Source organism: Carettochelys insculpta, chromosome 9, assembly GCF_033958435.1.
Source record: "Carettochelys insculpta isolate YL-2023 chromosome 9, ASM3395843v1, whole genome shotgun sequence".
NCBI lineage: Eukaryota > Metazoa > Chordata > Testudines > Carettochelyidae > Carettochelys > Carettochelys insculpta.
Window position 1 is genome coordinate 57,649,468 of NC_134145.1, and position 14,288 is coordinate 57,663,755.

The window sequence follows — 14,288 nt, forward strand, 5'->3', positions numbered from 1 at the left end:
CTAGGACTTGTTGCACTTCCTCTGTACATGTGCTCTCTAGGGAGCTGAGCCATGGATTAACCACGCTTGTAGTCGCAGGCCTTGGGGGGTGCGGATGCACTATGGACCCCCGGGCTTGCGTGAGCAGATCCGGCGCCACCAGAAGGGGCATCGGTGGACGGTCCGACATCCACAGGAGTAGGGGGAACCATTGCTGTCGATCCCACATTGGGACTATCAGCATCATTCGGGCTCCTTCCCTCCTGGCTTTCTGCAAGACTTTGTGGATCAGCACTGTGGGAGGAAAAGCGGAAAGCAGGGGGCCCCTCCAGGAGATCGCGAATGCGTCCCCCAGGGACCCCCGTCCCAGTCCTGCCCTGGAGCAGAATCATGGGCACTTCTTGTTGTGTTGAGTGGCAAACAGGTCTATCTCGGGAAAACCCCATGCGTGAAAAATCGGTCGTAGCAGATCGGGACGGATCTGCCACTTGTGCGTGAGTGCAAAACGCCTGCTCAGCTGGTCTGCCTTCACATTGTGAGCGCCTGGTAAGTACGAGGCTTTCAAGATTATATTGTTGGCGATGTACCAGTTCCATAACCGGACTGCTTCCGCACATAAGGCACAGGACCGAGCTCCTCCTTGCCGATTTATATAAAACATGGTGGAGATATTGTCTGTGCTGATCCCGACTGCTTTGCCTTGTATATGGTCTCGAAAGTGTCTGCAGGCATTGAACACTGCTCTGAGCTCCAGTATATTTATGTGCAGTGACTGCTCCATGGAGGACCACAGCCCTTGAGTCACCTCTTCGCCCATGTGTGCTCCCCACCCAATGAGGGAGGCATCTGTAGTAAGAAAACCCGATATTTGTGGTTGGTGGAAGGGTACCCCTGTTAGCAAGTTCTTGGGGTTTACCCACCATTGCAGGGATTTGCGCACCTCTGCTGTGGGCGACACCACCCTGTGAACGGTGTGTGCTGACGGTTTGTATACGCTCGCCAGCCAGTGCTGCATGCTGCGCATGTGTAACCTGGCGTTCTGTACTACGAACGTCGCTGCACCCATGTGGCCCAGCAGCTGTAAGCATGTCAGGACCAGCACCGTAGGGCTGAAGGTGATGACTTGCACGAGGGAGCCGATGGCCCGAAAGCGAGTCTCTGGTAGATACACTCTCGCTGTAATAGAATTTATGCGTGCCCCTATGAACTCTCTGTCCTGTGTGGGGTCTATCTTTGATTTTGCCAGATTGATAACCAGGCCGAGTGAAGAGAACGTGCCTGCTGTGACGCGTATCATCCGTAGTACCTCCTCCTTCGAGGCCCCTTTGAGTAGGCAGTCATCCAGATATGGGAATATAAATACCCCCTGTCTGTGCAGGTAGGCTGACACCACTGACAAGGTCTTGGTGAAGACTCTGGGGGCCGAGGAGAGGCCAAACGGTAGGACCTTGTATTGAAAATGTTCTTTGCCTACCATGAACCAGAGGAATCGTCAGTGAGCCGGATGGATAGTTATGTGAAAATACGCGTCTTGTAAGTCGAGGGCTGCGAACCAATCTCCATCGTCTAGTGCCGTAAGGATGGAGGCGATTGTGATCATCCGAAAGCGTTGCTTGTGCAGGTACCGGTTGAGGCCTCGAAGATCTAAGATGGGCCTCCAGCCTCCTGTCTTTTTCTCCGTGAGGAAGTACCTCGAGTAGAACCCTTTCCCTTGCAGTTGCTCCGGCACTCTTTCCACTGCCCCTATGAGCATGAGATGGTCTACCTCCTGCTTGAGCCTCGCTACGTGGGAGGCCTCCTGGAGGTGGGGCCTGGGTGGAGGTCATGGCGGTGGGAGTGACTGGAAGGGAATGGCGTACCCCGTGGCTATGATCTCCAGCACCCATTTGTCTGTGGTGATCCTTTGCCACTGGTCGTAGAATGGTCGGAGGCGATGGTGGAATAACCGCTTCGGATGACCTTGTGCGATGGTAGAGATGGCACAGCCCTGGATCTGTGTGTCAAACTTGTGGCCTTTGGCCCTGCCCCGAGGACGCATGGCTCTGTTGGGAACGTCGTCTGGGAGTTCTGTACTGCTGGTGCTGTTGATGTCGCCCTTGCTCGTAACCCCTGTGGTACTGGGGATGCTGTTGCTGGTACTGGTACCGTCTTTGTTGAGGGCAGTACTGTTTCTTTCTGTATGGAGGGGTGTAAATCCCCAGGGTCCTAAGTGTGGCTCTTGAATCTTTACTGGAATGAAGGACCGAGTCAGTTGATTCAGCAAACAGCTTCTGCGAGTCGAAGGGAAGATCGACTATCTTTGCCTGCAGATCCCTCGGTATACCTGAAGTCTGGAGCCAGGACTCCCTTCGCATCACCACTGCCGTAGCTGTGGAGCATGCTGCTGTGTCCGCAACATCCAGGGCGATCTGAACTCCCGTCCTTGAGGCCGCGTAGCCTTCTTGCACGATGGCCTTGAGCACCGGTTTTTTGTCCTCTGGAAGTGAGTCCATGAGGGAGGTTAACCTAGTGTAGTTGTCGAAATTATGGTTCGCTAGATGCGCTGCGTAATTTGCCATTCGCAACAGTAGAGTGGAGGAGGAGTAGAACTTTCTGCCCAACAGCTCTAGCTTCTTGGCATCTTTGTCTGTTCCCCCTGTCTTGAATTGAGATGTCTTTGATCTTTGTTGCGACGACTCCACCACCAAGGAATTTGGTGGTGGGTGGCTGAACAGGAACTCCATGCCCTTCGCCGGCACGAAGTATTTCTTGTCCGCTCTCTTGTGGACAGGCGGAATAGTCGCAGGGGTCTGCCATATCAAGATTGCTTCATCAAGCGGTATTGCTATTTTGGAGGAGGCCGGAGGTCTCAGATTTTTGAGGAGCTTATGGTGTTTCTCTTGCACCTCTGCTGTCTGGATGCCTTGCGTGAAGGCCACCCTCTTAAACAGCTCTTGAAACTGTTTGAGATCGTCCGGAGGATGGACGTCCCCTGGGGCCGTAGCCTCGTCCAGGGAGGAGAGCGAGGAACCACTAGGGTACGCCTCTCTGGACCCTTCCGGTTCCTGTTGGTGATGGTACATCCGCTCGCTGGAAGCTTGCAAGGGAAAATCTCGGGGTTCCATAACCAGTTCCCCCTGAGATACTGTCTCTGTCTGAGTCTCTGTCCCCGTTCGCGATTGCCCTCGGGGATACGGGACCATCTGTGGAGATCTTTCCCTGGTAGATTGCCGGTGGTGTCTATGCCCCGCGTGATAAGGGCGACCATGGCAGCATGGGCACTGTCCTTGGGAAGGTGACCTAGACCTCTCCCTTGGTGCATACCCCCTGCGCCTGGGGGAGCGAGATCGTCGAGAGACCTGGGACACTGGAGAGAGCGATTTGTGATAGTATTCCAGCGGCTCAAACCCCAGGAAGGGTGAAGGTGGTCCCAGCCAGGGCGAGGCTGGTTGTAAAAATGGAGACGGGGGCTCCGGGTAGGCTAGGGGGGACCCCTGCCTTCTAGTTGGAGTCTGCAGCATGAGCGGAGGGCTGAGAGAAAGCAACTCTGCAGCGCTGTCTGGAGAGGGGCTGCGGTGCCTTGTTTTGTGTGCAGCCCTCCCCCTCCCTTGAGGGGGTAACTCCGCCCCCTGACGTGTAGGGGATCTCGGCCCCGGCACGGGCGGTGTCCTCCAGTGCCTGCAGGCTGCGTGCCTGCGCGCTCTGCACCGCCGGTTCCCCAGGGGTCGGTGCCGCTGTTGCGGTGCCACCGGTACCGGCGCTTGTTTAGCTGCCGCCCTGCCTGCGGTGCGGGGCGGCTGTTTGATTATTGGAGGCTGAGCCGCCTCCACGTGGCTCTCCGTGCCGCCGCCGATCAGCTGTTGCTGCGGCTGGGGGCTGTGCGCTCCTCCCGTCCCGCTCGCTGTTGCTGCCGGCAGGGATCGGGCTGGGGAGACTTTCCTCCGTTTTTGCGCTGATGGGGTGAGAGAGGCGGCTTTCCTTTTATGGGCCCCGGAGGGTCCCTCCTGCTGCGGCCGCTCCAGCACGTCTGGCTGGAGGGCCTTGTCGAAGAGCAGCATTTTAAGCCGCATCTCCCTGTCCTTCCTTGCTCTGGCTGTTAATTTTGCACAGAAGGAGCATTTCTGCGTGACATGGGATTCCCCCAGGCACCTTATGCAGTGACTGTGCCCATCAGACGCTGGCATTGCCTCTCGGCAAGACTCACATTTCTTGAATCCTGAAGAGGACACTGTTGGTGAGTCTTTCAGTTGTTAATGGGGTACTTAGCACCTTCTCTGTGCTGTTTTCCCCCTCTCCGATAGCCTGCCGCGGTAGGAGGGCTAATGGCCCTAGGCTCCTGGCCTCCGGTGCTCCGCTTGTTACTAGGACTGGACTGAATGCCGTCCCGCTTGTTGTTTCTTTTTTTTTTTTTTTTTAAATAACAACTGGCTAACTTAACAGTAGCCTAAGAACTTGAAATCTTTAAAGAAAAACAGTTAAAACCATTGAATACGCTAACTTGGCCGTAGCCTAGTCGGATTCCATCTGCAGCCAACGGCGTTTTAGAGGAACTGGCGGGGACCGGATCGCGCACGTGGCCAGGAGCGCGCAAGGGAGCGGCGCGCACCGGCGCATGCGCGGTCCGGCAGAAACTGCTTGGAAGATCCGATCTGCGGCGCCGGGCGAGCCCGACACCTAATGTGGAGCACCCACGGGGACACTCGAAGAAGAACTGCTCACCTACCCTCCCACGCAGGCTTCAGCTTTGTTACCTCTCCTTCAGTGTGGATGGAAAGGCAGAGATGGAAGGCTTTCGCTTCAGACCCAGCTGTCACAGTCTCCTTGCTGACTCAGTGTGAAACAGGTTTGGAAGAGCCAAGACGGGGGATGTAGGCTGGTTAGGTAAAGGATGTCAGGTGTAGGCACCACCTTTTTTGTGGGAATGAAGCTCTTCCAGCACTGGAAGCATGGTGTGCTTTTTATCCCAGCCACTTCTTACTAGAACAACGGAAAACTTCTATCTTGGATGTGAAGTACATCCCTGCAATCCAGATCTGTCACTGTCACCTCGGACTGCTGCAGCATGGCCAGCCTGAGGCTACCTTCCAAAACCAGTTGGAAACTAAAGCTGGCAAAGAATCCAGCCACCTGCACAACTAGCAGTGCAGGGAGCTGCAGCCACAGGGGGAATGCTGCTCTCACTTCTTGTGTTGGCCTCTCTCCTTGTCTGACAGGGTGGCAGTGAAGTTTGCCTGTCTGTACAGCCTAGTGCCTTGGCAGAAGAAGATTTGGGCTACATTCTGAGTAAGGAGCTGTCCTTCAGGAAGGACACTTTCTCCTAGGCATGGGGGTGGTCTGACGGATGCTTTTTAAGAGATCAAACGAACTGGTTTCAAAGGACAGATGTCCCCTTATGACATACAGACACACACCAATAAATGCACGTACAAGCCAGCACACACGTACGGCACAAACATATGCACAGGCAGACACACGCCGGCACACACATAAACAGACATCAGCTCACGTGTTCCTACAGTATACACACACACACACACACACACACAAGCAAATGGACGCACAAAAGAGCACATTTAGGTTAGAGACCAACCCACCCAAACATACACACACACACACACACACACACACACACACACACTAACAGATATACAGAGGCAGGAGCACACACAAATCCTGTGCCCAGAGGAGCAGACACAGGCTTCAAAATAGTCTATGTAGGCACCTAAGTTTAACACACATGAAAATACATGGAGCCACATACACACATTGCCACGCACAACACACAACCATCTGGCACACATACAGTTGGCTGGTGCGTGGCTCCCACATCGACATGTGGTGTCTCCTCCTCCTGTCCCTTCTGGGAAAGAAAAATGAACCGATTCAGTCCACCTCAACCCTGCAGGGACTTGCACATGAACAATCACAGGCAGAGAATCATACACGCTTCTGTGCTCACGCATCACCTTATTTCAGGCATCCCTTGCTGGCATGTGCACACATGGGACAGCGCAGAAGGCACATTTATATCAACAGAAATGGGGTTATCACACTCACAAACTTATCCATAAATGTGTAGAGAGATGGAGTAAATACTTTTGCAAACACATGCAGACAGATTTTCACCTGTACATGCATGCACTGACGCAGGCATGCATTTCAAAGTTGTTGGGCTGCCAACACAAGAGCCTATAACACGATAGACATACTGACAGACAGACATACTGGCAAATGCACTCACTGACCCTTAAATCTACAGCCCTGGTTCTCATTAACATTGCTTTGACAATGTAAAGGATTCTGAAAGAGGGTTACAGAGAATCATATATTAAAAATGTATACACTTGGACTGAGGTGGAGATGGACGTAGGAGATGGATGTGTTAAGAGTCTCTGGGTTAGACTAAGGCCGCGTCTACACGAGAGGGCTACTTCGAAGCAGCCGTGCCAACTTCGAAATAGCGCTTGCCACGTCTACATGTGGCGAGTGCTATTTCAAAGTTGAAATCGACATAAGGCGGCAAGACGTCAAAGTCGCTATCCCCAACAGGAGATGGGAATAGCGCCCTACTTCGACGTTAAACGTCGAAGTAGGGCACATGTAGACGATGCGCGTCCTGCAACATCGAAATAGCGGGGTCTGTCATGGCGGCCATCAGCTGAGGGGTTGAGAGACGCTCTCTCCAGCCCCTGTGGGGCTCTATGGTCACCATGTTCAGCAGCCCTTAGCCCAAGGCTTCTGGCTGCTGCTGCTGCAGCTGGGGATCCATGCTGCATGCACAGGGTCTGCAACCAGTTGTCGGCTCTGTGGATCTTGTGCTGTTTAGTGCAAGTGTGTCTGGGAGGGGCCCTTTAAGGGAGCGGCTTGCTGTTGCCCGGGAAGTGCTAGCCCACCCTGTGACCCTGTCTGCAGCTGTTCCTGGCACCCTTATTTCGATGTGGGCCGCTTTGGCATGTAGACGCTCCCCTGCAGCGCCTACTTCGATGTAGTGCTGCCCAACGTCGACGTTACCAGCCCTGGAGGACGTGCAGACGCTATTCATTGAAATAGCTTATTTTGATTTCGCTACATCGAAATAAGCTATTTCAATGTAGCATCCCCGTGTAGACGTAGCTTAAGAGGGGTAAAAAACAAGGGTGATGTCCTGCTAGGCATCTACTACAGGCCGCCTAGCCAGGTGGAAGAGGTGGATGAGGCTTTTTTTAAACAACGAACAAAGTCAAGCAGGGCCCCAGATTTGGTGGTGATGGGGGACTTCAACTATCCAGATATATGTTGGGAAACTAATACAGCGGGGCACAGACTATCCAGTAAGTTCTTGGATTGTATTGGAGACAATTTTTTATTCCAAAAGGTTGAAAAAGCTACGGGGGGAAGCTGTTTTAGATTTGATTTTAACAAATAGGGAGGAATTGGTAGAGAACTTGAAGGTGGAAGGCAGCTTGGGTGAAAGTGATCATGAAAGCATAGAGTTCACAATCCTAAGGAAGGGTAGAACAGAAAACAGCAAAATAGAGATAATGAATTTCAGGAGTGCAGATTTTGGTAAACTCAGAGAGCTGGTAGGTAAGGTCCCATGGGAAGCAAAACTGAGGGGAAAAACAGCTGAGGAGAGTTGGCAGTTTTTCAAAGGGACATTATTAAGGGCCCAAAAGCAAGCTATCCCGCTGTGTAGGAAAGATAGAAAACATGGCAAAAGACCGCCTTGGCTTAACCAGGAGATCTGGCACGATCTCAAAATAAAAAAGGAATTGTATAAAAAATGGAAACAAGGAAAAATTACAAAGGATGAATATAGGCAAACAACACAAGAATGCAGGAGAAAGATTAGAAGGGCTTAGGCACAAAAGGAGCTTAAATTAGCTACAGGCATAAAGGGAAACAAGAAGGCTTTTTATAAGTATATTAGAAACAAGAGGAAGACCAGGGACAGGGTAGGGCCATTGCTCAGTGAGGAGGGAGAAACAGTAATAGGGAACTTGGAAATGGCAGAGATGCTTAATGACTTCTTTGTTTCGGTCTTCACTGAGAAGTCTGATGAAGGAATGCTCAACATAGTGAATGCTAGTGGGAAAGGGGTAGGGTTATAAGTTGAAATAAAAAAGGAACAAGTTAAAAATTGCTTAGGAAAATTAGATGTCTGCAAGTCACCAGGGCCTGATGAAATGCACCCTAGAATACTCAAGGAGCTGATAGAGGAGGTATCTGAGCCTTTATCTATCATCTTTGGAAAATCATGGGAGGCAGGAGAGATTCCAGAAGACTGGAAAAGGGCAAATATAGTGCCCATCTATAAAAAGGGGAATAAGAATAACCCAGGAAACTATAGGCTGGTCAGCTTAACTTCAGTGCCAGGAAAGATAATGGAGAGGGTAATTAAAGAAGTCATCTGCAAGGACTTGGAAGGTGGTAAGGTAATAGGAAACGGCCAGCATGGATTTGTAAAGCATATACCTTGTCAAACTAATCTGATAGCTTTCTTTGATAGGATAATGAGCCTTGTGGATAGGGGAGAAGCGGTAGATGTGGCATACCTAGACTTTAATAAAGCATTTGATACGGTCTCTCATGATATTCTTATCAAAAAACTAGGCAAATACAATTTAGATGAGGCTACTATAAGGCGGGTGCATAACTGGCTGGATAACCGTACCCAGAGAGTAGTTCTTAATGGTTCTCAATCCTGCTGGAAAAGTATAAAAAGTGGGGTTCCGCAGGGGTCTGTGTTAGGACCGGTTCTGTTCAATGTCTTCATCAATGATTTAGATATTGGCACAGAAAGTATGCTTATTAAGTTTGCAGATGATACCAAGTCGGGAGGGGTTGCAACAGCTTTGGAGGATAGGGTCATAATTCAAAATGATCTGGATAAATTGGAGAAATGGTCTGAGGTAAACAGGATGAAGTTTAATAAGGACAAATGCAAAGTGCTCCACTTAGGAAGGAACAATCAGTTTCACACATACAGAATGGGGAGAGACTGTCTAGGAACGACTACAGGAGAAAAGGATCTAGGGGTTATAGTGGATCACAAGCTACATATGAGTCAACAGTGTGATGCTGTTGCAAAAAAGGCAAACATGATTCTGGGATGCATAAACAGGTGTGTTGTGAACAAGACACGAGAAGTCATTCTTCCACTCTACTCTGTGCTGGTTAGGCCTCAGCTGGAGTATTGTGTCTAGTTCTGGGCACCGCAGTTCAAAAAAGATGTGGAGAAACTAGAGAGGGTCCAGAGAAGAGCAACAAGAATGATTCAAGGTCTAGAGAATGTGACCTATGAAAAAATGTTAAAAGAATTGGGCTTGTTTAGTTTGGAAAGGAGAAGATTGAGGGGAGACATGATAGCGGTTTTCAGGTATCTAAAAAGGAGTCATAAGGAGGAAGGAGAAAACTTGTTCTTCTTGGCCTCTGAGAATAGAACAAGAGGCAATGGACTTAAACTGCAGCAAGGGTGGTTTAGGTTGGATATTAGGAAAAAGTTCCTAACTGTAAGGGCAGTCAAACAGTGGAAGAAATTGCCGAGGGAGGTTGTGGAATCTCCATCGCTGGAGATATTTAAGAACAGGTTAGATAGATGTCTATCAGGGATGGTTTAGATAGTACTTGGTCCTGCCATTGGGGCGGGGGGGCTGGACTTGATGGCCTCTCGAGGTCCCTTCCGGTCCTAATATTCTATGATTATATGGCCATACACTTACTATATGCACATTGTCACATATACCTACTGCCAGCTAGAATGTGTGTGTGCAGGAGACAGGCATGTACACATTTTGCCAACCCATATACAGATTATATGTCCTGTTTACTCATCGGACATACACAAGGGGATACTCACAGACTGCACACAAGCAAGAATTTGGTATTCACGCACAAGTACATGCACATAGGACATGCCTGGAAGCAAATGCATGCAGACAACTGTGTAACTATACACTCATCACCAGGGATAAGAACAGTAATCCTTGTTGTACACGTTAGTCAAAGGTACACAGGCAAGCAAAGAAAGCCACGGAATTGCACATTAATAAAGGCATGTGTGTCCGAATGGTGACTCATGACTAAAATTCACAGGTGCAAATACTAATGCACATGTATGTGGTTGTAGGCCAGAACAAATGCAGACATAAAAGTCACATGAAAGGTGACGATGCCTATGCACAGTGACAAAAGCCTAAGCAAGCCCATGCACATAACAGCATTGACATACCAGACCACACGCCCAACTCCACCTGCACAGCAGGCACTGACATACCAAACTGCACACCTGAACCATCTGCACAACCAATACTCCCCCCCACACACATATGTTGAAGGAACTCACACACAACACACACAAATCCATCCCTACATGGAGGGCACCCATGCACACACATGCAAACTCATCCACACGCAGTAGACATTCATCCAACCCTTTCCATACGGCAGGTGTCCATATCCCATTCACTCAAATCTACCTTGACAGAAGTCTTCTGGTCACCATCTACCCCAACGCAAGGCACCCACGCCACACATGTACAATTCCATCCTTCTCCACGCATGTCTGCACACAGATACACCTACTTCCATAATTTCACTCTACTTCCCCACATCTTTTTTACATTAGGTCTTTTCTTCAGTGTTGTTTATGCTCTATTTTAATTCCCACTGTTGCTACCCCTGGCTCTCCAGCAAGTGCAACCATGGAAATGGTGAGAGTAGATAAGGCACAAGCAGCTGTCTATAGAGTTCTGGTCAAATTAGAGACTCCTGGATATTGTTAGCGCTGAGGAAGTGAATTGGAAAAGTCTAGTGTAGACACAGCCTTTGAGTAGGAAACTTATTCCACTTGTTACCATGTCCTCCTAATTTGCCTGTATCTGCCCATTCCCTGGCCTTCTGCTACAGTCTAAATCCCTTCATTTCCTAAAATGCATCATTCACACTGTACATCCAGTGTCCAGCTTCCCACACACTGACAGCAGCCTAACTATGCAGCCTCTCCCAAAACCACCTCCTACTATAGCAGAGGGGTTCCTTTCCCAGGGTTGTTCTTATAATTTCTGGCCCAGCTAGAAACAGGACATGCCTATAATAGCACAAACAAGCCTGTTCTGATAATGTCAGCCCAATGCCGCAGATCCAAGAAGTTCAGACACTTTGGTGGCTAACTGGAGAAAGAGGTGAAGTCAGGATGCTTCCCTGAGCCTTCACAGTAGAGCTGGCCAGAGGACAAGGATTTCTGAATTTGGCTTTGTTTAGAATCAGATTAAAACCCAAACATTTAAAATTCTCCACGGAAGGAAAACTTCAAAAAAATTTCACTTTGGCTCAAAAGATTTGTCTTGGAAAAAACAAAACTAAACAAAACCCACATTCCAGGTAGACTTCGTTTTCGAATACCTAATATAAAAGTTGGGAGCTCAAAAGCATTTCCAAATGGAAAACGGAAATGTTCTGTCCCCAAAGTGACACAAGGAGACATTTCAACATTGGCAGAACTTTTCCTTGTTTTTTCTCCCTGAATCAAATTTTCAGCAGAATCGATGTGATTTCTCAGAGCATTTCGATTTCTACGGAACTGCTTTTGCTGATAGAAAATAGCTCTGTTGCCCTTGTTCTGACCAGCTCTATTCCAGACTCAATAAATCTCCTTTCTTCCTCCATACCCCACTTCTGCCACAATGGAATTGTTAGTGGGAACTCCTCTTACAGAGGAGACAACAGGGTTCCCCCCTGTTCCTCCCGCAGGGGTGACTGCTGGGTCTTCTTCATCAGAGGATCAGTGAAGGCCTCTTACAGAAGACATGGCTCTGACCTCACACTCTTAGCACAATCAAGAGTAAAAGTCTTCCCTATTGCTTCTCAATAAAGACTTCAGACTGGAGTATTTAGGACAGCAGGCGCATTCAGTAACCAGCACTGTCAGTTGATGTAGCTACCACCTTGAAGATGGAAGGATCCCCCACAATTAACAGCAGACCTGGCCCCTTTTTACTGGTCTGATCCGATCGTGCTGCTTCAAAACCATCAATGAACAATGTCCTCACCATGCATGAGAGCAACACCTCTGTGTCACCTGTACCTTAGATGTGCATGAATACGTCCATGCCTCACGTTCTTGCAACCCCTTGCATAGACCCCTCTCTCCTTCATGATATGAGAGGCTATCACCATAGAGAGCTCAGGGACAGGCAGTTGCCGACAGTGCATGCGGAGGGTGACTCACTCAATGGCAGGCATGTTTGGAGCAGACATCGGGCTGACTTCCTTGGCTTTCTGCAGCGCGTGCTTTTGGTTAAAAGCCTCCTCTTCCTCCTGCTCATCCTGAATGTCAAACAAAAGTGGGCATTACATATCAGCACCAGGAAATCCACATCCCTGCAGATACTGCAGGGGAGCTAAGTGGTTCTGCTGGATGCCAGATTCTGCAAACCAAACCTAGTGCAACCAGCAATAAAAGGCTGAGAGGGCGAACCTGCAAATGTAGAAATGAGTCTTCTGCATTGTCCAGTGTGGTATTTATTTTCAAGAAACCAAGTAAAAACTGACATGGTTTCCTCACTGTGCCCGCTCTTTCCGAGGGGTTTCTTAGGTTAAGTCTCATGGCAGTGCCCCCTCATATAGTATTTGCCATAACAGGCCATGTCATTGGTCTATCTCAATGTTTCTTAAACTTTTTGAGGCCACAGAACACCAAACAATAATATTTTTTCAATGCAGAACACCTATGAACATTTTCTTCAAAAATACTTCTTTGTGCCAAAGAAAAGACAAAAGAAAAGAAAGAAGAACAAAAAGCAGCATATATAGCACAAACAAAATGAAGTAATTTAATCAGGTATCCTAGCAATGAAGAACTAACACTATGTCTGGTTTTAATAACAGAAAATAAATACCATTGGTGCATGAACCAAAAGAAAGCTCAGACGCTCACAGCACACCTACGAATTGGTCGCAGAACACCATTGTTCCGCGGAACATAGTTTAAGAAACACTGGCCTATCTAGTCTGGTCTTCTGACTCCGGCAGTTGCAAATACACGATGTTTATCAGGAAGCAGACAAAAAAATTCCAGTGTGCTCCTGATTTCTCATGACCAGAATTTAGAGCCCAGAACCCAAGAGGCCTTTTATATGCTGCAGAGAAGAGCAGGGAGTGCATGGTAGCATTTCCTTCCCTCCCAAACGCCTGTGAGGGAATAACGCTGCAGCAGGGACAACGCGACACTCCTTACACATAACAGACCCGAGCACTGCCAGCATGGGTGCAGAGTGGGGCAGAACAGGGCACACTCTGACCTCCACCAGGTGAGTGGGACACTGTGGGGGACAATACGGTGGGCCTGAGGATGAATCTGGGAGACTGCCTACCTCACTAGGTGTATGGGGGAGACGGCTGGCAACCTGCACCCGAAATATATGGGGGGAGCTGAGGAGGAGATGGGAACTCGCCCTGGGCAAACAGACTGTATGGCTATATACTTGGGGTGGTATGTGTGAGCACTATGGGGGTGGATGCAAGGGGGACCACAAGGGGTATAGGTGTGCACATACACTATAGGGCACGCGTGCACGCACTGGTGCGGTGCACAGGGGCAGGGGGCTCGTCTTGGTGCTGGTGTCTGAACAAATATTTCCTGGGACATTTCTCAGCATAAGCCTGGGGCAGGTCTGTGTATCCCAGGGCATTTTAGCAGGTTCCCCCTTACATTACAGAGAGACTGTATAAGTTTGGGGCTGGGATAAAGAAGAGTTTGGTGCTTACCTGTAACAGCAGCTGCCCCATACGACCCCTCTATCCTGCCCTGACTCCCCCAGCCCCAGCTGACTCAAGAGTGAGAGCGTGGAAAAGAGGGGATGCACCCGCTCAGTCCGGCCCACAGTGCATGAAAAAGACAACAGGGCTTGCTCTGTGATTGCTTCCCTTCCTGTCCTTGGGCCACTACCTGCTCCGCTCTGCACTCAGGGCTACTCTGAGCCCATGGAAGTCAATGGGAGTCTGTCCATTAAAGTCCCTGGGCTTCGGCTCAGGCTTTCCGAGCAGCAGGCACAGACAGGGACAGTTGCAGCAGGGAGAGGGGAGACCAGTCACCTTCTGCTCCCACGCTGGTATCTGCACAGTAGGGCCAAGTGACCAGAGGCAGCTGTGCTAGCTACAAAGGAAATCCAGCAGCTGCTGGCGCTCCCTAGGCATTGGCCAGGCCTGGACCCCCAGCCAAAGTGGGGCCTCGCCAAGGCTGCAGTGTCTGTGTTGGGCAGCACTGGTGTCTAGGTATTTGTCTGCCTGTGTAAGAGGGAGGCCGGGGTTCACGCTTGACCCCACGTGGGATTGCATTACCCCGACCAACT

The 14,288-nt window shown here is 49.8% G+C and overlaps 1 protein-coding gene across 1 annotated transcript in view; it reads right to left on the reverse strand.

The window, feature by feature from the left end:
* CACNA1E (calcium voltage-gated channel subunit alpha1 E) overlaps positions 1-14,288 on the reverse strand; it is a 245,656-nt gene that overhangs the window by 68,778 nt on the left and 162,590 nt on the right. The window contains exons 19-20 of the mRNA XM_075003399.1: positions 12,167-12,264; positions 5,762-5,818 (exon numbers count right to left, since the gene is read on the reverse strand). Of these exons, the coding sequence (XP_074859500.1) occupies positions 5,762-5,818; positions 12,167-12,264 (155 nt within the window). The remainder of the gene's footprint in view (positions 1-5,761; positions 5,819-12,166; positions 12,265-14,288) is intronic.